The 25,291-nt window shown below is 40.9% G+C and overlaps 1 protein-coding gene across 10 annotated transcripts in view; it reads right to left on the minus strand.

The window, feature by feature from the left end:
* Positions 1–2,244: 2,244 nt before the first annotated feature.
* PHACTR2 (phosphatase and actin regulator 2) overlaps positions 2,245–25,291 on the minus strand; it is a 138,489-nt gene continuing 115,442 nt past the window's right edge. For 9 of the 10 annotated variants that reach the window (XM_074580537.1, XM_074580529.1, XM_074580534.1 and 6 more), the window contains 8 exons: positions 21,909–22,458; positions 20,426–20,625; positions 18,038–18,194; positions 16,893–16,948; positions 11,311–11,372; positions 10,132–10,269; positions 7,452–7,528; positions 2,245–3,814 (listed from right to left, as the gene is read on the minus strand). In XM_074580537.1, the coding sequence (XP_074436638.1) occupies positions 3,799–3,814; positions 7,452–7,528; positions 10,132–10,269; positions 11,311–11,372; positions 16,893–16,948; positions 18,038–18,194; positions 20,426–20,625; positions 21,909–22,458 (1,256 nt within the window). In that variant the 3' untranslated portion in view covers positions 2,245–3,798. The remainder of the gene's footprint in view (positions 3,815–7,451; positions 7,529–10,131; positions 10,270–11,310; positions 11,373–16,892; positions 16,949–18,037; positions 18,195–20,425; positions 20,626–21,908; positions 22,459–25,291) is intronic. The other variant, XR_012586211.1, reaches the window with a different exon arrangement.

Consider the following 25,291-nt stretch of genomic DNA (forward strand, 5'->3'; position numbering starts at 1 on the left):
TTTCATTTGAAACAACTAATTTCAGTTACAAGGACTAATATGTATTACCTGAACGAAGACAGAGATGAGAGACATTCTAGAACAATTTCAATTTGTTATGTGAAGAAGAAATTAGGATTTGATTAAGCATCCATTCTTCTGCACCCACAGCAACAAGCTGTGATGCGTGATCCTACTGATAAATGTGATATGTGAGGTAATTTTAGAAACCACTGCTTCAAGCTACTCATTTTCTCTTTGTGTGCCTGTAGACATCTGAGTTCGTATCTGACTCTGTGGAACATAGGTATGTGTGTCACATTTGTCGTATGTTGTGGATGACATTTAAATGATTTGTCCAACTTGATAAAAATTAACACGATCCCTTTTCACCAGCTGGACTGTACTATGTGTTGCATGGAAAGTGGTATTTTTAATTTGCCTTTTTTTTTTTTTCCCCTCAAGGATTACTCACTCGGGAGTTTCTCAGGACTTATCCTGATTTTTTCCCTTCTAACAGGCATACAGCAGCATGGGCAGTTAGGTACATGATGTATTATTTCCAACAGGCTGTTGCAGCAACTTGGAGACATTTGAAATCATCAATACAGAGGACTAGGAGAGACAGCAGAAACTGACTTCAGGCAGCTCAGTAAGGTAAAGCAAACTTGCTTCACTGCACATAGTGATATACCAAAATCGTGTTATTTTTTATTGCATGGATAACACTTTACAGCTGTCTTTTTTCTGCCAGTTGATATTTGGAATATAAAAATAGTATATACAATTTTGTGTGTGGGTACAATACACAATGGACAGTTTATAGTTCTAATTCTTCAAGTATACCACATTTTTACATAACTTCCAATAAAGGCAACTCTTTTTGTCCAGTTACATAAATTTGCTTAAGAAGTTTGCTGTATTGTGGGACAAAGAATGCATCTGAGTACTTATCATCAAAATAATAAGAAATTACATAAGAAATTAAAGATTAGCTCAGCATCTCTATCCAGACTAGTATTCTGCCTCTAGCAATGGCCTGTAGTGAATACTTTAAAAAAAACCCAAACCCAGAAGGACAGGGGAAGCCTAAGTGATACCTCACCTATGTATCCTCATGTCTTACGGCAAAATGCAGCTTGAGGAAGTCTGAGCCAGAAGTCGTGTCCTCATCTTGGTGTTTCAACTCTTAAAACAAGAAGGTGCCACGTGTCTTTCCATCCATGCTCCAGGCCTAATATAGAGAAATGTCTTCTTGCAAAGTAAATTCGTCAGCTTCATCCTGAGAGTTTAGCAACTTTTAGTTTGCTTGTGTAACTGTATGTGCCCTGGTACGTCAGTGGAGCTACTGCCTTATATATAAAGTTTACATAGTCTGATCTTACCTTTGTCCAAGTTATTCAGCCTGTGCAACAGCTATCTTTCTGCCTTTAGTATCTTGGCTGCTTTCAAATGTTCCAAAGTGATTAAGGCAGCACTGAGGTCTATTTAATTGCTCCACTTGTTTCCTTTGAAGTGAAATACTGTGTTTTATACTTCAAAGTCAACACAGTAGGCCTTTATAGGATTTGGACACACATTTCTAAATTTGGCAACAACAACAACAAAAAGTTTAAGCAGTAGAACTATTTATTAAGTACTAGCGTTAAGTTTTAAGTTTACTCTTCAAATTCTAAAAATAAAAATTAGGATTCTACCAGAATTGCTGACAAACCTTAAGTATAATGGCCTGATCATTCCTGTATGATTTAGTGCCAAAGAATACATTTTCACTCTTTCCTTGATGTCAAAGTGGTGTTTCTATATTTATAAAATGATGGGCCTCACAGAAGCTAATCTGTTTTCTGCAAATAGAATCCTAATGGCTCTTATTGATTCCATTAAAAAAGGAAGGTGCTGCTTCCTTTTCTTTGCTACAAGCATGTAGATGGTTATTTTATTTGGTTATTGATATTTTGGGCTCTGTACGTCATTAGATTTTTACTAAAATGTAAGTGATCCTAACAGTCATATAAATCTATCTTTTTTAAAAAAGGTTTGTCAATCTCTTTAAAAATAATAGTGCCAGCTGTTGGAAAGCACTCTTCTGTTACTAGAAGTGCTCTTTACTAAAATAATCCACCCCATTTATGCAAACCTGGTCTTGTAAATATCTGTAAAGAGGGAGATCTAATTTTATCCACCAAATTGCCTTCCTGCCTTTAGGCTGACATCTAAAACAACAACCTTCAATTTTATAAATGAAAAACATTCCACAAGAATCTCTTGCAGGTTCTGAGGTAAAAATCACATCTACACAGATCTTTTATTGCCTGAAAAAGAAATACTTACACTTCATAATTAAAAACTAAACAGGGCACATAAAAGACAAAAATAAATTGTAATATGTACACACATTAGAAAGGATAAATAGCAAATATATTGTAATACTGCATTAAATGTATGCATATGTGAATTCCAGACCCCCCCCCAATGTTGTGTACATTAATTCAAAGGATAAATAAGTGCTAATATAAGACAGAATTTCTTAGTGTAAACAACGCCACAGGCTTTTTAATAGGCCTTTGGGCCAACTTAGAAAAACCATGTATTGCCTTTCACACTCCATACCACTTAATTTTAATAGTACTGTATTCACATGTACAATTTCAAGATAGTATAAAAAATTAGGAATCTATGAAGCATTCTTCACGCTCATCAAAAACAGGCTGCAGACACTCTAAGGATTTTCCATTCACTTTTACAGGACCTATGGCTGAAGACATACTCATTCATCTGTGAGTTCTTCCTCAAAGCAGTGCAAGAGTCCTTAAACATAAAAAGTCACATTAGTAATCACTGCTCAAGCCTACTAGTAGAGACTTTTCTGTCTAGTTTCAATTCTGATTTTGGATTTACACTAGCATGATGTCGAAGTTGTCACCACTGCCTGCCATAGGTGAGAAAGATAATGATCCCTCTGGTTTAAATGGCAAGTGACAGACAGCAAGGAGTGTTTCTAAACATGAAGCATTTCATTGCATTCATAGTGTCACGTTATTTGTCCTTCAAATCCTGTTTATGTATTTATGAGGATCCAGGGTATGTCAACATTAAAAACCAAAAAACATATGACTTGTTCTGTATGGATGTTCAATGTATTTTCTTGAAGCATGCTCATTGGGATTTTAAAAAAGACAGCTGAGTTATACTAGGACTAATTTCTGGCAACTGTATTTACTGGCACCAGAGAAAATTACAGTTCTTCACTAAAGTACTGATGACGTGAGGACTTGTGGTTTGCTGTCTTTCTAAGACAGGCTGCGGCCACCAAAAGAAATACATGCACAGTTGCTCACACTCTGGTTTTTTTTTAAAAAAATACTTCCTACCACTGGCCAAGTGCATCATTAAGCAGTCCCATCCGTTCCACTTTTCTCTGTGGACCGACAATTGAGTCCTTTTCACAATCCCCCCTCTCAGTTACCCTCAGTCTCAACCCTACGAAGTCTGATGAGTTCCTGGTAACAGGCTCTCAAGCGATTGTCTTCAGCTCTTCCTGACTTGTGGAGCTCCAATGAACAAGTCCACCAACTCGTTTGTGTGGGCTAGCCACAGAACCGCTGTCTGTCTTAACAATGACAAACACTTCATGTGGGTTCTCCTCCTAGACAAATCATTTGTCCGTTGATAAAGACGAGGGCCACATCCTTTATTAACCTCAGGGTAAGCTGTAGCACACGCTCACACAGTCAAGTTCCAGTGCAATCTCAGGTCATCAGGACGCAATGATTTCCCCAAAGAAAATTGTTACATGAAATATGGGATGCGGTCAAACAGTTATGGACGATGAAACCTGAAATGATAAAACATTAAAAAACTTAGAATTATACTATTTCAACTGACAATGACACTGATCTTCATCCTGCTCTCATAGCTATTTACTTTGGTTGCCTGAAGAGAATTATTCCTGATTTTCCCGGTCTAAGTGGGATTAGAGTCAGCTCCATTATCCCCCGCTGTCTGTCTGTCTCTACTAGAAAACCAAACGGGTCTATGGTGTGGCTTAGGCACTGGCGTATGTCTCTCTGTCCATATCATTAACCTGTTAACTGTGGTCCCTGGCACAGTTTTGCTTGGGTCAACCAGCGCTCTTCCAGATACTGCCTGGCCACGGCTGGGATTAGCACAGGCCAATAGGCAGACTGTGTATGGGGGGACATCACCCTGTTTTGGGATTGGGGGAAGAGGTTAACTGCACGAATTCAAGCTGTGCCAAGCCTTCTGGCCTCAGGGCTGGAGAAAAGTCTCCACTCTATTTTGTATACCAATATAGATTTAGCCACGTTGCATTTACTATTTGGAGACACTGTAGATAAGTCAGGAAAGCTTTGCTAAGCCATAAAATTTAACATTCTTGTTTTTTAATCCTTCCGCAAAACGAGGCTAACAAAAATTTTTGATTTTTTTGAAGTAAGCAACAAATTTTATAGCTCTGCTGGTGCTTTCTTCCTATTAACAGCAGGCAACTGTGGCACATGAAGGCCCAAATACACCTCATTTTTTCTTAGACTTTTAGGTAGGGCATGTACATCACTCCAGATTGCCTGTATGATGGATAGAGAGGTGGGTTGCTCCAAAAGGTGTTGCCAACTTTTTTCTAGAATAAATTAGGAGCCTACAGCAATTGAAATTCTAAATTAGCTTAAATACAGTGAATCCAAGCAAAAGGGTAAGAAGGGCACCAATATCAGGTGTTCAATGTCTCTATCACCAGACTTCTAAATCTCTGTTTAAATGGCTTTAAAAATATATCCATGAAGTAGTAAAAGATGCAACAACTTTAAAAAAGCATAGGTAACGATGCACCTAACAGAGTACATTTACATAAGTTTTTGTTTGACACATCTTCTCTTAACAGTTCCAGAGAAGAGAAAAGAAAACAAGCCCCACATTACCCCTGTAATATGGTTCATTACAATACAGGGATGCATTTCTCAAATAAAGGAGGTGTACGCAAAAGCTGACATTCACAAGTACACAGCTCATCTGCTAAGGGAGGGTACGGTGCACTGCAAAAAAGACACAGGGTTTTTGTATTTGTGTAGAACAACAATATCTTGGACTATATCTAGCTTTTCCATTAGAAGCACTTTATAAACTTCTACTAATGTCCTCTTCCCAAACTTTTATTTATTTCTCTATTTTTAGAAACTCAGTTTCTTGGATTCTGTTGTGAAATAACAGACGGGATCAGTCTGAGTTCCTCGGAGTAGAGAAACAGTTCAACTGACAGTCATGACAGTAAATGAAGAACAACGAAAACCAGTGTTTTTCCTTTCCCAATTTTAATATAAAATTTTAACAATTCGAAGATATTGTAAATATTCATTATAATATTAAAGCATCTTATATTGAATATCTAATAATACAAGAAACCATATGCTATAAGCTATTATTGTTTAATAAGCAGCTTCCTTGTCTCATTCTATCACAGAACTTCACGAATCAGTCTGTTAACCAGCTGCCAATGCAAGTGCCTTTTGGTTTGTATTACCTCAGTGATCATCCTTGAAAAAAATTAAAAGGTGAGTAATTCATTATCTGGCCAGAAACTTTACCTGTCTTTTTCTTAAAACAAATCACTTTTGTTGTATCAATCCGAATGTAGTGGTGAACTACATGATTTTTAATGAGAGGTCCCGGAGGAAACTGAATCTCTTTTTATTTTCAAAATTGCAATCGACTTAAAACATCTGCATCTAATTAGCTTTTTCTACAGTTACTCTGCTGACTTCTGTGCAGCGGCTCCACAACATGACCAGTAAAAAAAACAGGGTGGAGAAGGAATAGAGAAAGCCTGATTTCCCTCAGGTTGAAATTCTTTCAGGACCATGTATTTATCACAATTTGTCTGTGCCTATTTTTGAATCCATTTTCCAAGGCCATCCTCAGAAAAAAAAAAAATCACTTTTTAACTGGTTTGTCATTCCATTGGGTCCCTGAGATTTTTGGTTCATCTTTCAAGAATCCAATTGTAATCAGTCTCAACTGTTTTCAATTCTCATGAAAAAATAACCAATTCTTTTTGTATGACTCATGCCTATCTGTACTTATGTTTCCATACTGCAGTGCAACTCAAAAAAACGTAACAACGTAAGGAGGGCGTTGCACTCCATCTCTCTCAGCACACAGCCAGGTTTCTAATCCTGCTGATTTACCTTCTCTCCCTTGGGATGTCCCATCTTTTTAAAGTAGTATTTTTATGTATTCTGAAGAAGGTATACTACCTACTGCCTAAAGAGAAAATGACATCAGAAGCCAAATGAAAATATACAAATCCATGTTTGAAAAGGACCCTACCCTGGTTCATCTCCTTGTTCAGTTTTGCTGTCTGTGAAACTAGTTTATTTTTTTTTAAATTAATTTATTCATGTCATACATAAATAAATACTACACTGAAGTGGGTTTATAGTATTATAGAAAAATCCATGTTTTGGTGAAAAAAATCACTGAAGTTGTGAAATCAAGCACTGAACTAGGAGACGCCAGAAATCACCAAAAGCCCATCTCCCACGGTGAATTTTCCTTGTGACACTCTTTTTAATTAAAGGAGTCACACTCACCTGTGCGGATCCTAAGTTTGATTGAAACAGTAGCAGGAAAAGGAAGGGACAGAGTCATAGCCAATTATTTTTATTTGACTTAACTCCGTGTGTAAGTGAACACAATAATACTATGTATGCCATGCTGGCTGATCCTAACAGCAAATTCTGCTCAGCCTTTGTAACTTCAAAAGACACAGATGCCATGGGGATGGCAGAAAGTGCCTCCCTCCTCCTAGGAATAACTGCCAAATTTGAAGTCTTGCTAAAAACTGTGGACACTTCAGAGCTCTTTAAATTGTAATGCTTCAGACAACATCTTGGTGTTATCCAGGACAGAGAATGAAACAAATCCAAATTAAAACATTAGAAGTAGCAAACAAGGAATATTAGAATCTGTCTTTTTCCCCTGAAGCTGCTGCCAGGAGCCTAGAAAGCTCCCCAAAACACTGATAAGCTTTTCTGTAGTTCAACACATCATCTAATTTTCACTTACCAAATGCATCTACAAAAATGTATACTTTCATTACCTAGGGAGTACTGCCAGAGAAGGATATCCCTTTTTTGTGCTTGAGGACTGTTAAATTATATCTGGGACAGATGCTGAGTCCTTTCAAGGGATTGGTTTTTTAGATTTCCCAAAGAATGTTTTTCCCTTTAGCAACTGATCCACTGCAGTCACCTTCACTGCTGTATCAACTACTCAGCTTCAGGGATGGCATCAGCAACACTGGGAATCCCAACACTGGTTCCGGGGTTCTATGGGACTCACAGTAGGAATCTACACAAGGAGCCAGTCATGACACAGCTGCAGAGGACTTGTAGAAAGGCAGAGGGTTAGGGTCATACTCACCTTTCCGACTTATGCAAGAAGAGGGATTCACCTACCTGGTAAATTGCCGACTTTCCTCATGTACTTCCATTTCTGTGCTTTTAAATTCATTCAGTTCTTTCCGTATTGCTGCCTAATAAACAATAATGACATATGCAACCATAAGAAATAGGAATCTTACGGAAAGCAAAGAGTCTGAAAGGAACCTAGCCCTACTCTTGCAAGTTCCCTTGCAGTTCCCATTTTCCAGTCTCCCTTACTGTAATCCATAGCTCTCACACATTTCAGATCATCAACATGACTGACTTTTTTCAATTACAGCAATTTGGAGTAGTAATACACTACGAAGAAGCTCAAAGTGTCAAACACCAACAATAAACAATGAAACACCAGATCTACTGCAGTGAGCAAACCAACCCCCTCACTGAAATATGTCACTTGCTACGGAAAAAAATGGGTAAGAGACTGGGTTATCTCGACAGTCACCTGCTGAGTATGCAGCCGCGCGTGGATAACATCTGCGGGGGCAGCCCCCGAGGAGCTGGTGAGTCACGCTGCCTGGACAGGCACTGTACACACAGCAGGGGCCCTGCACCTCCCCACTGGAGACAGGGCTTCAGGAATGCAAGATGAATAGCAGTTTTTAATTGGGATTAGTCACTTGGTTTGATTAGTTTTATGTAAATTTACATGAAACATTTGGACATTATAGGCTTGTGTTTTCAGCTGGCAGATACTGAAGAACAGCAGAAATTCAGTGCACTTTGTAAATGCCTTGTTACTTATGTTAAAAGAGTGATAAGCAATTTACTTCATCAAGTAATACATATAATTTCTGAAATATATTCTTATATATATACTACAACGGGCTTTTGTTTCTACCCCATATGCTTTCCTGTGAAATAAAGCGTCAGTTTGTTCTTACTCACTCTTTTCTTTCACCATTTTAAATAAAAGCAGTATCATTTCATTACTCCCTAAAGAAATTTCATCTGGTGTGTGTGCCTTTCAATGCAGAACAGACAAGCAGCAAGATAAAATTATAGCATCACCAGACTGCGGTCTCATAAATGAGAAACTTCATTTTAAGCAGGGGATGGTTCTGTTTAGCCACAACAGCATGCTTGCACAAGGCTGCTGGAATAGCTAGGAAGGAGACAGCTATTTCTGAGCACCAAATGAGCAGCAAAGACACCAGAGCTCCAGCTCCATAATACAGTTATAGTAAAATTTTCTGCTCCCACTGGAATTAGAAAAATGACTTCCCTGGGAAAAAAATGGGCAAGGGAGTTTCCAGGCAACCTGGGGTCTGCCTTTCTTCTGAGGCCAACAAACATGGGGATCACAGAACTAACCTTGGGCACCTGCTCATCACAAAATCAATTGAGATTAAAAACTGCTACCCTAAAGTAGATAGGAAACTCTACTGTTTTCTGTAGTGCAGTTTACCGTGGTTGAACCTAGGTGAAAGTTGGACCTAAGTGAAAGTTGGACCTAGAACCTCTACTACCTATTATGTGAGGACTAGAGAGAGCTCAGCATCTCCCAGAACCAACAGCTACGAACACTTCTGGGTACATTTTTAGTGTCTCCACCCTGACTTGATATGAGATTCTCCTCTGATTTTCAGATGAGCTGGCATTAATATTAAAATACAAGCTGAAATAAAATGAGCCCTTCATAGTCTTTAGCTAAAAGACAGTGGGTTCTTGCATGTATCACTTTTCACACCAAGCACATCTCAGGATTTTCATAAAAGCTGTTTCAGACCCAGTGCTAAAAGGGCCAGCACTTTTTGATACATGTATCCTACAGCTTTCCTTTTATGAAGTGGAATAGGAGGAAAATGGAAGAGTATTTTATAGTAATCTTTGACTGATCTGTTTTTTAGAAGAGAATCACGGACTCATTTGTTAGGCGGAGGAACTATTAACTGCAGCGTGTTGGGGACAAACTTCCCAAAAAAGTGTGCTGCATGCATACGGTCAGCTCCTGCACTGGGGCAGTTGTACCCAAGAACCCTTATGAGGATGGAGCATCTTCTGCCTTTTTTCACTTGAATGAATTGCAAAAGTAACTCTTGGTGGCAGCAACGCAGGCTTCTGCCTGCGGAAACCTTGCCTGAATACAGGAAAGATGGGGAGGGACTCTTTAGCTGGGATTGTAGTGGTAGGACAAGGGGTAATGGTTTTAAACTGAAAGAAGGTAGATATAGATTAGATATTAGGAAGAAATTCTTGACTGTGAGGGTGGTAAGGCACTGGAACAGGTTGCCCAGAGAAGCTGTGGTTGCCCCATCCCTGGAAGTGTTCAAGGCCAGGCTGGCTGGGGCTTTGAGCAACTTGGTCTAGTGGGAGGTGTCCCTGCCTATGGCAGGGGGGCTGGAACTGGATGATCTTTAAGGTCCCTTCCAACTCTAACTATTCTATGATTCTATGAATTCCATGGGTTGTGGCCATCTTTGCGAACAGTGTGTGCCCGGTTTAGCAAGGCTCTAAAAATCCAAGAAATTATGGCCTGAACTGCCATAAAGGAGGTAGCAAATATGCTCTTTAATAGGCACCTGAGTGTGTTTTCTTAGCTGCAAGCAGTAGATGCACAGTAGTACCATGACAATCTTGCTGCCTCCAGCAGAAGTCATTTGTGATGCTGGCGTCAAGAGAATGTAAACCAGAGGAAAGCCCCCCAAAAGTGACAGGCGCGAGCATTTTTTTATAATCTACATTCATCCCTTGCCTTGTCTGCGGGAGTTAACCTGGCCCAAGGCTTGTCGGCACGACGGTCGTAATCCGGAGAATCTGTGACCTCCACGTACTCATTAAATCGAAGGATTCTTCTTGCTTGAAGTTCAGCCACTGTAGGCCTCAGGCTGAGCTGTTAGTGGAAGGCAGAAAATAGTATGTTTAATAAGATGAAATCAAATAAAATAAAAGCTGAGGGTATGATGTAATCTCAAGAGAACTTTAATGGTATTTCTAAATAGGGTCACTTTCAGGTGTCTAAAAAAAGGCACCATCCTGGGAGTGCTGCATGGGAATGGGGAAGCAGTGCAACCTAATTTCTTCAATTACAAAAATAGTCTTTGTTGGGCAGGTCACAGAGAATCTTGACAGTTATCCCTGCAACATTAATTGTGACTTTGCAACTGTCACACCATTTACCCCACTAGGCAGTAGGTACATTTTGCGTTAATGATTACACAGTCTGCTGTGTTCAACTAATATATTGAAAATAAGCAGCATTTGGAGGTGCCTGCCTAACTAAAAAAATTAGCTTTGAACATCTAGGGGTCATTATGATGCCAAGTTGTTTCAGTCACCTCAAACAATATTCACTTTAATTAACTAAGGACAATCACATTAAGGAAATTGCATTTTTGCAGAGAAGGGCAGACTAGGCATACGTATGAGAACTTCCCCCATCCTCTCCCAGAATGAGCTCCCAAAGTCAGGGCAGCAGATCCATAACTGCTTTACTTCCAGGGGCAATGAGCGCAATCCCACCTGCAGCAGCCAAGACCACTGATGTGGTAAGAAGAACGGTGAAGGGATTTCTTAGGGCCCACACTGCTTTGCTGCTCTAGGGAAGAGTGGATCTACAGATGTGGCTGCCCTTGAACATACATGACAGCAGTGGTCATGCTTTCAGAGGAAACGTGTCATTTCTCTCCCATGCTAACACGGACAAATCTTAAGCACAGCCAGAACTCTGTATGCTTTTCCAGGTATGTGAAATTGAGTTTCCCCCAAGACAGACTTGGCGTGTACTGCTTTTTAAACAGATTTCTAATCTGGGGGCATGACTGATGGACATTTGCAGTAATGTATGCACATTGATTTTTAGAATAATTCTATAATCTTATATATTCTATAAATCTATGTACACAAATACACAACACAAAAAACATATCATCACCTTTCTACTGAGTCTACGTTTAATTTCTCTTTTGGCTTCCTGTTCTTCTTCTTCATTCTTTTCTGTTTTTAGAAGAGATAAAAAGGAGTGAATATTTAAGTATTATAATGGCACACATTGTATTTCTCTTGGTTGAAAGCTTCAGGACTTCAAGTCCTGGCTTGTGTTTCCTCATATTTCTGGGTGATGCTGCATATGTTGTCTGCTTTTTGGATTTTGTGTGCTCTCATTTCTTTTCCCTATCCTCATTTCCCCCGATTCTGTAGACCTCTCAAGTCACCGTTGTGGCTCAGGAACACAGCAAAGAGTAGATAGTGCCAGTTGTTTTCTTTCTGTGTAACAGCAAATAAGAAGTACCCTGAAAGAGCTGCCTAATGTTTCAATTACTTGTCCCAACATTAAAATCACTCTTGCTCTTACTTCCAACATGCCACCTATTGACTTTAGAGTAAGAGTCTAATTATTCATAAGGGTCAAGAAAAAAGTTTGCTCTGAGTCTCTGAAAGGGGAAGAGGAACAAATGATAAAAAAGAAAAAGAAGAAAGTTACAGTAGGAAAAAGGTGATGCCAGTCCAAGATCTGCTCTGTCCAACACCAGCCCCAGGTTTCCATCAGCAAGATGCAATCGCGCAGGCTTGCTGCCAGGATTAAGTTGTATCTAGTGGTGATGGTGATTTTACTGAGATACTGAAATGTGAATGTAATTTATTGTTTATTAATAGCTTTTCTCTTAAACAGTGAGGAAATGGATGGCCTCTTTCCATAGGGGAACTGTAAGCTGACTAAACCTGAAGAATGGAGAGTTAAAGATTGATCTACATTATAAGAATTTTTATTAATATATCTATCAATAAACAAGTTGAGTGCATTTAAGGACTTATATCTTCAAATGAGAATTCTTTTAATAACATCTTCACCTAACAAAATCAAAAGCTCTCTGTTTTAGGACAGGTAAATCACCAGTAGGCTTTTGTTTAAACATACAGTCTTTACAATCAATAGGTGTAGTAACTGAGGTAATTAAACACAAACTATTAATTTGGGGTTCCAGTCACCTGGGAATGGTTTGACATAAAAAAATCTGTCCCTTCATGAACTGAGTTGCTTAAGTCTCAGGAATTCTCCAGCAGCAGACACAGCAGAAAAAATGCAGCTGGATATACACATCACTGCCTTTTCCTTAACTTAGTTTGCAAAATACATTCTTCATTATTCATACCGTGACATTTCTTTGCTATCTAAACCACTGTACCTCCTAAGAAGCAGCAATAAGTTGCCCGATGTAAGAAACCGGGGTTCACACTGCTTGATTCTTACTTTAAGAAACAATTACCAACAGCACCTGAAATACTGTTTTTCTATAGTTTGGGGGAGGATAAAATAACTCAAAAAAGTTGAGCTGGACTTCTAGGAAGGTCGGAGGTTAGCTGCCTATTCCAAGCTGTGAAGCTGCCGCCCTGTGGGCTGAGGACCCAGCATGCAGATGACTGCACGAAGGGATGGCTGGACTTGGGAATCCAGCTAGAAATGGGAGATGAGCAAGGCCATCACCTTAGCTGCTGGGCTAAGGGTCCAGGCACGTCCTGGAGCAGGCCATCAAGGAGAGCTGGAAGCCCAGCTTTTGGAGCACAACTCCAACAGGAGGCATCAGGAGCTTCCTTCACTCCTGGACAAAGAAGGTGGGGATCAAAGCCATGGGGAACAGAGAGTCTTCTGCATGAGAGGTCAGGGGGCAGGACATGGTTTATACATTCAAGTTTAGTTTTATTCAAGGAGGAGACTCAAGAGCTAAAGGAAAGGGACTGAAATCTGGTGGCTGCTGCTCATATACTGAATCTGCTGTTTGACAAACGGCCCTCCGTCTATGGCCTTTAGGTACGCTTGACTCGTACCTAAAGCAACTATTTCCCACCTCCAGCCTACTGGGCGAGTGTTGCTTTAAGCTGGGTGTTACAGAAACATTGCCCTGATACAAATTCCTATCAACAGTAACACCTACTATGTATTTTTGGTCTTTTAAGGCAAAAGTTTTGAAAGTTGCCTTAATAAGTTAAGAAGATGTGTGGTGCTAAAAATAATGGGTCTGGTTCTCCTGCTTCCTTCAGGTGGTGTGGAAGATTCCAGCTGGAGGGCCACGTTTTAGCTGCAGGTATGAACTGAATCGCTTGCCCAAACAGGAACACGTTAATGCACGGGAACACACTTCTGACTGCTTTCCACCTTAGAAGCAGATCTCATCTGTGTGATGTGGAGAAAGAAAATATAAACACAGCGTTCCCAGCTGCAAGTCCCCTCCTCAGATGTCCTGCTGCTGCCGTACTGGCAAAGGACGAGCCCAGCAAGCGCCCTTTGCTTGCAGGAGTCTCCAGTTAGACCTCTGCAAAGCTATGGTTTCCCTCCATCCCTGCCTGCAGCTCCTAGGAGGTCAAACTGGGATTTGACTCCTAACTGGAACAATTTTGTTTAGCACCACTTCAAATTAAAACAATCCACCAGTCAAAGCCAAACAAACAGCTTCCCTGGCATCTATACATTACTGCTCCTGCAACTTTTGCCACACTAAATCTGGTCACCTTCTGTTCTGTGGGACGTTTGTTTCATAGCAGAAGGTGAAAAGAGAAGAGAGAAATTGTTCTGCCTGAGGACTGCTCCGTTCTTGACCAGAAAGTACTCCTGGAGCATAAAACCGAACTTTCCATTGTGTCCCTATGGGATTAGCTATGTTTAGACTTCTCTGTGGGCTTGCTAGGGAAAGAGAGAGAAAAGACAAACAAAGCTCTTGCCTCTTGCAGTGCTCTGGAACACACAAAGCGGTTTCTCTTCCCTGGTTTTACAGGCAAAGATTAATATTCCTTAACTAGCATCAAGAGCTAAACCCTGTTTTTCACAAAGCCATACTGGCAGGCATGCAGGTGCACAGTACAAGACGTTCACTGCCCCTTAGAAATCCAGGAAAAAATACAGATATCTTAATCTGACATTCCTGGAAGAATAAAGTTTCTTTGCCATAATGCAATACTATAAATACTACTGGCTTAAAACCAGTACACGGGAAACCTGTCTTTATTAAAAACACAGGGCTTTATCTATTCCTTCAAGTGGACTCTTGAGTTATCGTAACTTTGTTTTAGTGTGGGAAGACTCAGAAGTCTGGATAGTTTTATCCAAATTGTTTTTATATAAATCCGCCTGCAATGTCCTGCGATTGTGCTCAGTCACAGGATTTTCAGTAACTGGTTTATCTGGAAATATTATCAAAACAAAACTTCTTGCAAGACAGATTTCCTCACTAACTGGAAATACAAAAAAAAAAAAAAAGAAAAAAATAGGGACTTTTTCTGAACCTCTTAAAAGATTTGGGCTGAACTTAATCCTGAAAGAAACATTTAGACCTTTACCACTTAATGTAACCTTGAAGTCTGATAAATATTACTCAAAACAATACTTTCCCTTAGCTGCAGTTTACATACATGCAATAATATAACCCCTTCTCCCCATCCACTGCTTAAAAATAGGAGGAAGGAAGCTTTATGAAAGAAATCCCAACTTATTCACAAAAGCTGCCTACAACACCAAAGGCATTTAAGAGATGTAAACATTTTCTAATGATCCACAGGAAGGGAATGTAATAACTTTGATAAATAATATGACTGCCTTAGAGCTAACTTGCACCCTGAAAGGGCTTTGAGTCAGGCCGCCACCACAAACCTCGGCTTGCTTTGGTTCGCTTTGCTTTTTACCCACCACTGTCAATATTTTATATCTCGGTGATGAGCAAAATGCAGTTTTGGATTCTCAACGACGCTGCCATTTTTTTTGTGATTTATAATGCTGCTTCCCAGCCTTCCTTTCTTGCTCTCCTTTGCCTCTTTAAGACAGCCCCCCGTCAGCAGCAGGAGAGGACGGCGGGAGGCATTGAGTGCAAAGCCTGGTACACTGCCAAAAGCTTAAAGTAAACAAGCTGAAACAGGAGAAGAAATCTATTAACTGCTTTCCAGTCTTGAGCTACTTACTGCAAAATCAGTGGACGGAATAAACAATGGCAAAAGGGATATTAAATACATCGCAGGTTTGTTGCTAGATTAGTTATCTAGAGATTAGCCAGACAGAGAGAGCAGCAAGGAAGCCCAGCTGGTGCTCCCAGCTCAGTGGCGGTATCCTGGCCCACCAAACATGTTTTGGAATTGCCGTCCTCACATAGGCCAGCGTGAGCAGTTTATCATATAAAAAACTGTTCATATTTCAGATTTTATCTTTATTTATCTATGCAGTCTATAGGTTCAGAAATTATAGTCTTAGAAAGTCTGTTCACATTACGAATTGCACAGGAGTCCCTTGAACCTTCTCCTGCACACCATAATGCATGAACTGTAGCTTCACTTTTCGATAAGACAGGTCACTATTTGGCTTGTGAGAGCGTAGACAACAGCAGTAGGATTTCATTGGCATGTATGCTTGCCTGAAAGCCAATAATTTCTATGTCTCCTTGATTTGCTGGCCTGAGCAGGTGACAGAGGGATCAGTCCATGGACTTTGTCAGGTAGACAGACCATTTTCTTTCTTCCATTAGCATGCTGTGCACCAGCGTGGCACAGATGAACTCCAACTGTTCCGAATGACTGTTGGAAATAATGGCATTATACCTGCTCTTTCAGTTACATCAAGCATGGAAAGTTCTTATACTTTAAGAATAGATGGGGTTTTGGATTTGTTGCTGTGTGTGAAATGCTTCCACGTGCATTTTCTTCATTTATTTTTTCTACTTAATCATCAAGTACTAGCTACCCATGCAGAATGAACACAGGGCTGGAGGAGCTGGGCATAACAACTGTTATGGTATCTGCTTAGGTAGCATCCATATTATGGAAAGATTTGTAAAGGAAGACAAAAAATGCCTGTTCTGAAGTGTTTGCCAGCCTAAGAACAAACCCAACATAAGTAAATGGGAGAATAGGTATAGCAGGTAAACATCCAGTGGACTTCATTCCTCTGCCCCTGACTATTTGAATTATATACCTAAATTTTTCAAGAGGGATACTGAGGAAGGATTAAATCAATAGGAAGATATTCAGTGAGAACGTCTCATGCAAGTTTCAGTACAGCAGATGTCAGAAGTGGATATGGAGGCCATCAGGCTGAAGTAGTTGGCATATACCTATTCACTTTCTCCTCAACAGTTCACCTTTCCTCTTTCTACTCCACCTTCCAACCTCTGCCCTTATATCCCACCTCTGCCTCCTACTGATATTCCCTCCTCCTCCTCTTCCTCATAAAAATTAGGCGAAAGTTTAAACAGCCTTGAACTACTTCTAAGGGGTATCGAAGTCATTCCTGGTCTTTGGGACCAGCTTCAAGAAGTGGGATTAAGACAAGCAAAATTCAGCATCTTGAATATATGCAATTGTCACAGATACCGTTACAGGTTAGTATATAGATCTAGCATTGACACGTTATTTTCTGTAACATAATTTCACTCCAGTTATGGCTCTAACACTAGAGCAACAATGACAGGCTTCCATATGAATCCAACATATGCTCACTTTCTAAGTAAATACTAGCTGAAACCTGAATAAAATACTTACGCTTTAGGATATTTCTTTGCTCCAGCTCTTCAGTTGTAGGCCTCTGGCTAAGTCTCCTGTAAGAACAAAGCGATTGATTTAAAACCAGATCCAAAGAACACATTTTGATTTGCAATACAGCTTAAAAGGTGTTTCTCATATGGCCATGCTATTCTTTGCCATCAGAGGTATTCAACAACACAGGTAATTTCCAGACACAGTTATAATAACTGTGCCTGCAACCACAGTACCGAGGGGCCATTTGTTTTAAAAGGTGTACTATTGCCACTCCAACACATAAATAACTGAGAGTTGCATAACATTACAGAAATTGTACCAGCAAATTAAAATTCCTCATTTACAGGTAGAATTTTATGAACGAGTTCATAAACCTTTTTTGTCCCCTGGCACCATAATTATGATAAATTTTGCTATTGTAAGATTATTCTCAGATATTTTGAATGCAAATCCTATTCTTTTTTTTTCTTTTTTTTTTTTAACACAACATAAGCTATGCATTCCCCACTGATTTGTATATACAATACAACTGGGAATTTTAATTGAAAGTTAATTTTAGTTACCTATATATAACAACTGCCATTAAAAAAAATATCTCGAGACATTAATTTTCTGGTTTGTATAGCGGAGAACATAGTTGATATTCTCTGTGTTTACTAAACGGGTTCACTTGTTCACTCGAGAAAGAGAGCAAGAAAAATTTCATCAATAAAATTAATTTTGCACATGAATAATGAAGGAGTCAGGGAGCAGGAGGAGGATGAGGAGGGCCGAACGCGCACAGGCATGCTCTGTCTGTCAGGAACTACTACTCCGTCCAAGATGGGGATATTCAAGTGCAAGTCCCTGCTAACCAACGTGAGAAAAAGCTTGAACCATGGCATTGATTATTCTGGAGTCACTCTTATTCTCTTCCTCGTTTGAAAAACAAAAACAAAAAAACCCCAGAACCCAGAAGCTCTCAGATCTGTTTCTTGCAGAACTGACATTTTAAGTTTTTTGAGAAATAAAAATACTGTTTTCCAGGCAGTTGTACCACAAAGATCCTGCGCCACACATTGGGCTGCATTTAAAACGTGAACGCAGTGTTCTGGATTCTCTTCCTCCACCTCCGCCCAGTGAAACCACATTTACCCCACCGCTGATACCTCACTAGCTTCGTTCCAATCTGATGTCTGATTTCCTGCCTCTCCTCTTCAGATGTACGCTGCAAGATGTTTTTGTCTTCTAATTCTTTCTTAGATGGTCTGTTGCCAAGTTTGATAGCAAGAGTATCCCTGCGACGAATTTTACTTGCCAAAGAGCCTGAGGAAAGGAGGAGAAGGGTAGATTTAGTTCATTCATGCTTAGGTTACAGACACAATCTCTGAGTAAGAACTTTAATACCTCCCCAAAGCAGCCTCGTTCCCACATGCAGGAGAGGAATTTTAATTAACATCAAAAGAAAAAATAGTTTTAGCTCATTTCACAACAATAAAAAAGCTGAAAGGCTTGGATGAAAAAGCTACCAGCCAAATTGATAGAGGAGTTTTACAAACATCACTTGTCATCTCTGAAGTGATGGGATAAAAATGACAAAAGTGTCTTTGAAGTCTGATACATTACAGGTTGGTTTATTTATCTACTTAGTATATTTAGCAACTTGCTGCTCTTTTTCTTCAGCCTTAAATGGTTTAGTCTTGTTCTCTCATCTTTTCCCTCATTCTTTCAATTTTATTTTTTTTTTAATCTAATACCACTTAGTTCTTGTATAGTGCTTTTCATCTTTAACTGATTTGTAAATTAAAGGAAAATATACACTTTAGAAAAGGGCTCTGAGTGCTTGTAAAGTAACCTAGACAGGACCTCCCCGGCACTGAAGCATCTGTTTATCCATAAAACAGACAGAGAAGGGACAAGGGCCATGCAATTGGGCCAGTGTTAGCTTCATCCAGCTGTGGAAGGAAGAGTATTTTCATCTTTAGTCCTCCCCTTGTGTCTTGATATTCTGACTGAGGGTGCTACATCTGTCCTTGGTTGGCAGGTTTTCATGACATTAGACAGTCTGGGAAGACCACAGGCTCTGAGCTCACTTCTCATCAGCCACCGTGCTGCTGTCTGAATACATGAATTTTTGGTTGCTACCACTTTGGATCATATTCAAACCAAAAGCAGAACTGCAGAAGACTTCAGCTTCTCGATCTAGGAAGAGTGTCTAAGGAAAAATGCATCCATCCAGTGTCAAAGGAAAAAAAGAACCATTCATTTTCCCTCACCCCTCCTTCAGTACACAGCACTTTCGTGTTCAGGTCTTCTTCACTAAGCACAGAGAAGCACCTGCTCCTGAACAGCTGTGGGCAAGGCTCTCAAGCCATGGTTTGATGGTCATTTTGTTCTGACATAAGGCCACCCTGCAGGTGGTAGGGGTAGGGTTGCCCTCCTCTCTAACCCTGACAGGTTGTTGCTGTCACCTCCTTCACTCCAGCAAAGGTGCGACCATGCGGCAAGCTGGATCAGGGAACTGGTTCTACAGAAAATCAGCCACCACTGCAAAACCAAAAATGAGCGCTGGCCTAAGGAAAAAAGGAACAGCTGGGAGCAGGGATGAGGCAGAAGGCAGGCAGCACAACCCCCTTCAGCAGCAGCAAGGACTTTTGCCAAATGATATATGGTGATGATACAGCCATGACCCCAGATGAAATTTCAAAGCTGTAAACTTAGAAGTAATCCACTGGGATCTGCTCTGTCTGCTAAGGTGCTCCAATGCTTAAAAACGCCCTGATCAAAGAGGAACAAATGACTTTCAGATGGTGAAGCTGCTGACTGATGGGCCTCCTCTGTTGTCCACCCCTGCCTGTTACTCCCACAAGAAACTCTGGGATTTTTAGCGCAATTCAGCTGAAAGCTACACTGGTGCTTTAACAGTAGAGGCTAATTACATGGGCAAACCAAATCAATGGCTTGCTGATGCACTAATGTTGAGACCTTGTTCCATCCTCATGTTCTCCTGAACCTGCTCCTCCCACCTTCACTCCCATCTGTGCAATGCTTGAGCTGCTCCCACCATTGCATGGGCCCCAGCAGGTTTCTCATCACAATTGTCTGGGAGAAGTGGGACACATTTCTCAGTAGTGGTAACATATTAAATCATCTAAAACCATCCCGTGCAGCCATACCCTTCTCTCTTCACTTTGCACTAGCATGGGTCAGGCATGCTCACATAACACAATGTGCAAAAGGTAGCCTGCAACTTCTTGGTGGGATGCCCTGCCAGAGAACCAGATCCTGGAACAGAATCACCCATGGACTGATGTAGCAGCTCCATCCCAAAGTCTTTGCTCTCCTGAAGGCCACAATTTAATGGAGGCAGCGGCACAAAATCTTTCTGGGTGTAGATGTCTTTGGACTGCACCCAACCAGTAAGCTCCAGTTAGCAATCTGGATGCAATCACAGCAGCTTAGTAGGCTCTCTCAGCCAGCCCAGGCCAAACATGTATATTAGATATACCCAAAGGTGGCCACCCCTTCCCAGTACACCCTTCTTGTCAGGGGCTTACTTTCAGCACTCGCATTATCATCATCGTCGTCATCATCATCATCTGTGTACAGTATCGGTCCATCAGAGTCTGAGTCACTGCTGTGGCTCTCTCGGCTACTTTCACTCTCAGGAGGGGCAGCAGTGTCAGAAGCCTCCTCCGACGGTTCAGAGTGCGCCTGGTCGGGTGCCTCCGCTTCTTGGTCTTCTTTGGTAGCCAAGCTGTTAATTCAGAAGCAGACATGGCGTCACATTAATGCAAGCAGCACAGAACACAAATGGGAGAAAGGCTGTATAACCACATATGAAAACAAAAGTTCTGTTACTCAAACTTCTCTCTTTCTAAAAAACATACATACATAAAACATATACAAAGTATGTGTATGTATATACATATCTGTATGTATGTACGTTAGGAAAAAAGATGCAAACAGTCTGGGATGACATGCTGCAAAGCCTGTATAAAGAAAAATCCTAATGTCTTTTTTATTTCTTGTGGGATGGGACCAATAGTACATAAAAGCTACTAAGAAGAGAAAAACAACTCATAAAGTTGGGGGTGAGAGGAGCGAGCTGAGGAGTGGATGGGAGTGAAAAGCTTCATGTTCTGGAAGCTTAACTCTGTTTATTGTAAATATAGTTTTACTGCTGTCGAGTCCAAATGTTCATGTCCATCACTGATGAACATGGAAATCAGCAGCAGAGTGCCCTCTGTCTTGGGAAAATCTTTATGTAAAGGAAGGGAAGAGTAAGGGGAGAAGCAGCACAGGAACGTAATGCTGGTACAGAGACACCAGCAAGAATTTAAAGGAAAGTCTCTGGGACACTGGCATCTAGACTAAACTCTCTTGGGTTGTTACGAAAGATGCTGGTTCTCGTGGCAGGGAAAAGACAGATTGATAAGCCAGTTTCTTTTTCGCTGACAACTATTTTGCTTTAAAAATGTACTTATGACTTGCTCTTGACTAGATTTTATACTATCTGACACTTAGACAAGCTATTAGGCAGTGACAGACCGAACACCTACTAACCAAAGCCTGAAACTGTCATTTTCAAGGCTGCAAGTAAATTCAGCTATTGAACCGAGAGCTTTAGCAGTGAGATGTTTAATGATATCCCCACAAAAAGTAAAACCCTCTTGTAATTCAGCATCTTTTCTTGTTTGCCTTTATGAGAGGGAAATAAAAATGTTATCAGCTACCAGCTGAACTGCTGACTGCAGTGGTCACAACAAGCCACGCAATGATGCAGGAGGCAGGTTATGAGCAATGACCTTCTGGGGAAACATGAGGTGCTGCAGGTGAATGGCTCAAAGACACTGGCAAAGAACAAATTGTGCTGGGATGCAACGCTGCCCTGGGCCTCCAAGAAAAGAACACAAACTGTTACCAGTCAGCAGAAGAAACAGAAGAGATCCCCACGCACCCAGTGTCCCTTATGAGAAGAAACGTGGCTGCCTTGGCTGCGGGTCTTACCACTGACCCATGACAGCCATAACATCTTACCTTTTTGCGTCTTCTCCACTAGCATCCGGGCCGCTGTCTGGGGCCGTACTGCTCAGGCTTTCGTCTGTGCCATGCTCAGTCTGGAGAAGAGGTTTAGCATCTGGTCCGGGGACAGCTGGCCCTGCCACACAGCCGTCTGACACATCTTGGGCATCTGAGGAGACAGTGGGCTGAGCAGCCGCAGCGGGACAAGGAGGTGGAAGTGGAGGTGGAGGAGGAGCAGCAGTGGGAGGAGGGGGCACGACGAGCTTGCTCGGTTGCTCTGTGTCCTCCGTTTCGGAAATCACTATGGAAGGTTGCTGAGGCTCAGGTTTTTCTGCCTTTGCTTCCGACCTGTTGGCTGTGGCACCCGAGGGGGAAGCAGCAGCCCCGTCCGGCGCTGTTCGTGGGGCTGACTGTTTCCCAGGTTTTTTCTTGCCCCTGGGAGTCCCTGATGTGCCCGATTTGCTGGAAGTCTCCTTAGAGGCTTTGGGATGAGATGATGTGGACGAAGGAGATGGTGATGAAGAGGACTTGGAGACTGGTGGTTTTTTTGCATGAGAGGAACTAGCTAAAATAAGGAAAGATAAAGCATTTTACAGTCTTGGCAACTGTATTATTTTTGCACTGTTCTTTCTGCATGGTTTCACATGTGCTGATATTTTGAAAATGAAAAAGTCACACTTGATACTTCTACAATCCTTCATCTATACGCCGGAGATGAGTAAATGTTGCAGCTCAAATTTCACCTTTGAGGTGGGAAAAACTGAAACGATGAATACTTGCCCAAGAACAGCAGAGGGGATCAGCCTCACGAATGGGTGAGTTTGATTCTAGCATTCTGCATTGGCCCTTTACAACTTGCCTGGACATCATCGAAAAAGTCCACTACGTGCTTAGTGCCCTGTTTAAAAAAAAAGTGCTACCAGACAGAGAAAACTGCCCAACCTTTTCTATAATGTGAATTTTTGGTATAAGCTCTAGGAGAACACCATGATTTTCCCTATGCTTTTCAATAAACACCTCAGGACCATTACGGATATCAGTTAATTACCTTTCACAATGTTATTGCAAATGGTGTGCTCCTAGTTAATGCCAAGCAGCAGAGGACAGCAAAACAAGATGTACTTGCAGGTCCAGCTGGGCATGTCCATAAAACAGAGGCAGAAACCACTGATCTCACTCTGCACAAATGATCTCCAGAAGGAAGGAGGCACTGGAGGTCTTCATCTTACCAATAATCAACTCAGGTAGCCTTGAAAACGTAGCGACACAAGGTTTTTAGCTGTACAAGCTGGCCAGTGATGTTGTTTTTAATCCTGTGCTACTTACTATATTGAAGCATGTATGTCTCAATGCCCAAGTTTGCAAGAGATTTCAGCTAGCCTGCATGCCCATGTGCATTCCAGTCACATTTCTCATTGCTGTGTTGATGTGCCCATCATCTGGACTGGGAGCTTCAGACTTCTGACTTTCATTTAAAAAGCAATAAAAATGACAACCGTCTCAACGATTCAGTCCTTTTCATCAAAATGCATCCAACTCAAACACTTCTGCTGTAGTAAAAACGCATTAGCCTCAAGAGAACAAATGAAAGCATTATAAAGCTGCACAGCAGCCTTGCGGCTAAGCTTACTGAGTAAAACAGAAAGCTGTAACAGAAATCTGCTGAAAGGCCTACTTTACTTATAAGCATTTAAATAAAAACAAAACCCCAGCAGATTAGGATAGAACCAACATACAGATACTGGCCATAAAAAGCTCACAATATAAAAATAGCTTTCACAGTGAGACTGTTCTCAGCCTCAAAGAAGATGGAAAATAATTCAGAAGACACGTTACACTGTTCTCCTCTGTAGCTGCGTGTTACGGTTTATAAACATTTAGAGTGCTGTGAGGGCTTTCAGTACATCTGGAAAAATCCACAGAAACTCATGACTTCAGGCAAACCACTGTCCCTCTTTGTGCTGCAAGGTAAGAGTAAAAGGCACAGTACAGAATCCACCGGTAACTGCACTAATCATCCACATCAACTGCAAATCACTGACTTAACTTACCGCCAAAACAAAAGGAAGCAAAGAAATGGTATAGGCAGCAGCTCGTAATTGCAGTGGAAATAGATGGTGGCTCCAACCTGCACATTATTTAGCAGAAACCTTACTGAGTAAGTGGATGGTATTAAGAAAGGGCTCTGGTTCTGATCCAGCAAACCACTTAAACACAGGCTGGAGGTCAACAGAACCAGTTACATGCTTACACTTAAGAACGCCAACATAATACCAATATACAGCCACGCTATAATTGTTGCTGGGAAAATGTCAAAAGATGTTTGCATTGAAAAAAAACCCCTTGCATTATTCTCAGAACCCTTCTGGACCTGCAATTAGATACAGCAACTTCAAAGACTTCTCCCAGGGCAAATCCCCCCTACACTCTCACGTGGGTCAAAAGTGCTATTGCTATTGTTGATTTTCACTGGGCTGGCTGACAATATTCTGTCATGCCTCTTTTTCAGTATAAGATTTGAATTTTGTTTAAATGAAAAATTTTATGGCTGTTACTTGCCTTTTGGCACAAGTCCATGCTTACGTTTAAGTCCCCCCTTCTCCCAACTCCACTTTTTCAGTTTGGAAACCTGCTGTGGTGCCCTCAGGAGAGCCAGGGCTCTGTTGTTACGCATATTCCTCTTTTCCTTCATGGGACTGGATCACTGGCTGTATCATGTGTTCACTTTCATGAGGATCTGATAAACCTCTTGTACTAAATACTGACCCCATCAGCTCTATTTATTAAGTATTGCCCTTCAAATGAACACAACGTGCCTAATGTTGGAAGAAATCGCCAGTAGAATATGTACTATTTTATATAAGGAATATATTGATAAATTTCATACCCATATGGTCTCAAGCATCGCATAAAATTTCAGCACGGCTACTAAGAGACAAATCTGGAATCTGAATGTATTTTAATTTAAGAACTGAGATACCTGAGAGCTTGTTACTGACCATTGGTCTAATAATTTCTTTATGTGATGGGTTGTTTTATTTCTGAAAAGTCTGCTGTTATAAGGCTCCTTCACCTGGGAAGAACTGAGTTTTCCAGCTGAATGTGAAATACAAGCAGCAAATTTGGGGCTTTCAAAATATTTATTCTTGTGGTTGTCTGATGTAGTAGGGACAGTTAATACCAAGTTAATGGATATTTTATGGCAAAGTTATTATTGTAACTCTAGCAATGTTTTAAAACAGCCCTCTTCTGTGTGCTTCAAATACAAAACATGCCAAAATGTACAAGCTATGGAGGTTTACTTGGAGAGAAAACTGGAGGGGCTGAAGGGCTTTGAAAGACTGACAGAGGATCGAAAACACAAAGCTTGTATAAGTTGGCCACTGCATATATACAGT

This window comes from Larus michahellis, chromosome 3, assembly GCF_964199755.1.
Source record: "Larus michahellis chromosome 3, bLarMic1.1, whole genome shotgun sequence".
Taxonomy (NCBI): domain Eukaryota; kingdom Metazoa; phylum Chordata; class Aves; order Charadriiformes; family Laridae; genus Larus; species Larus michahellis.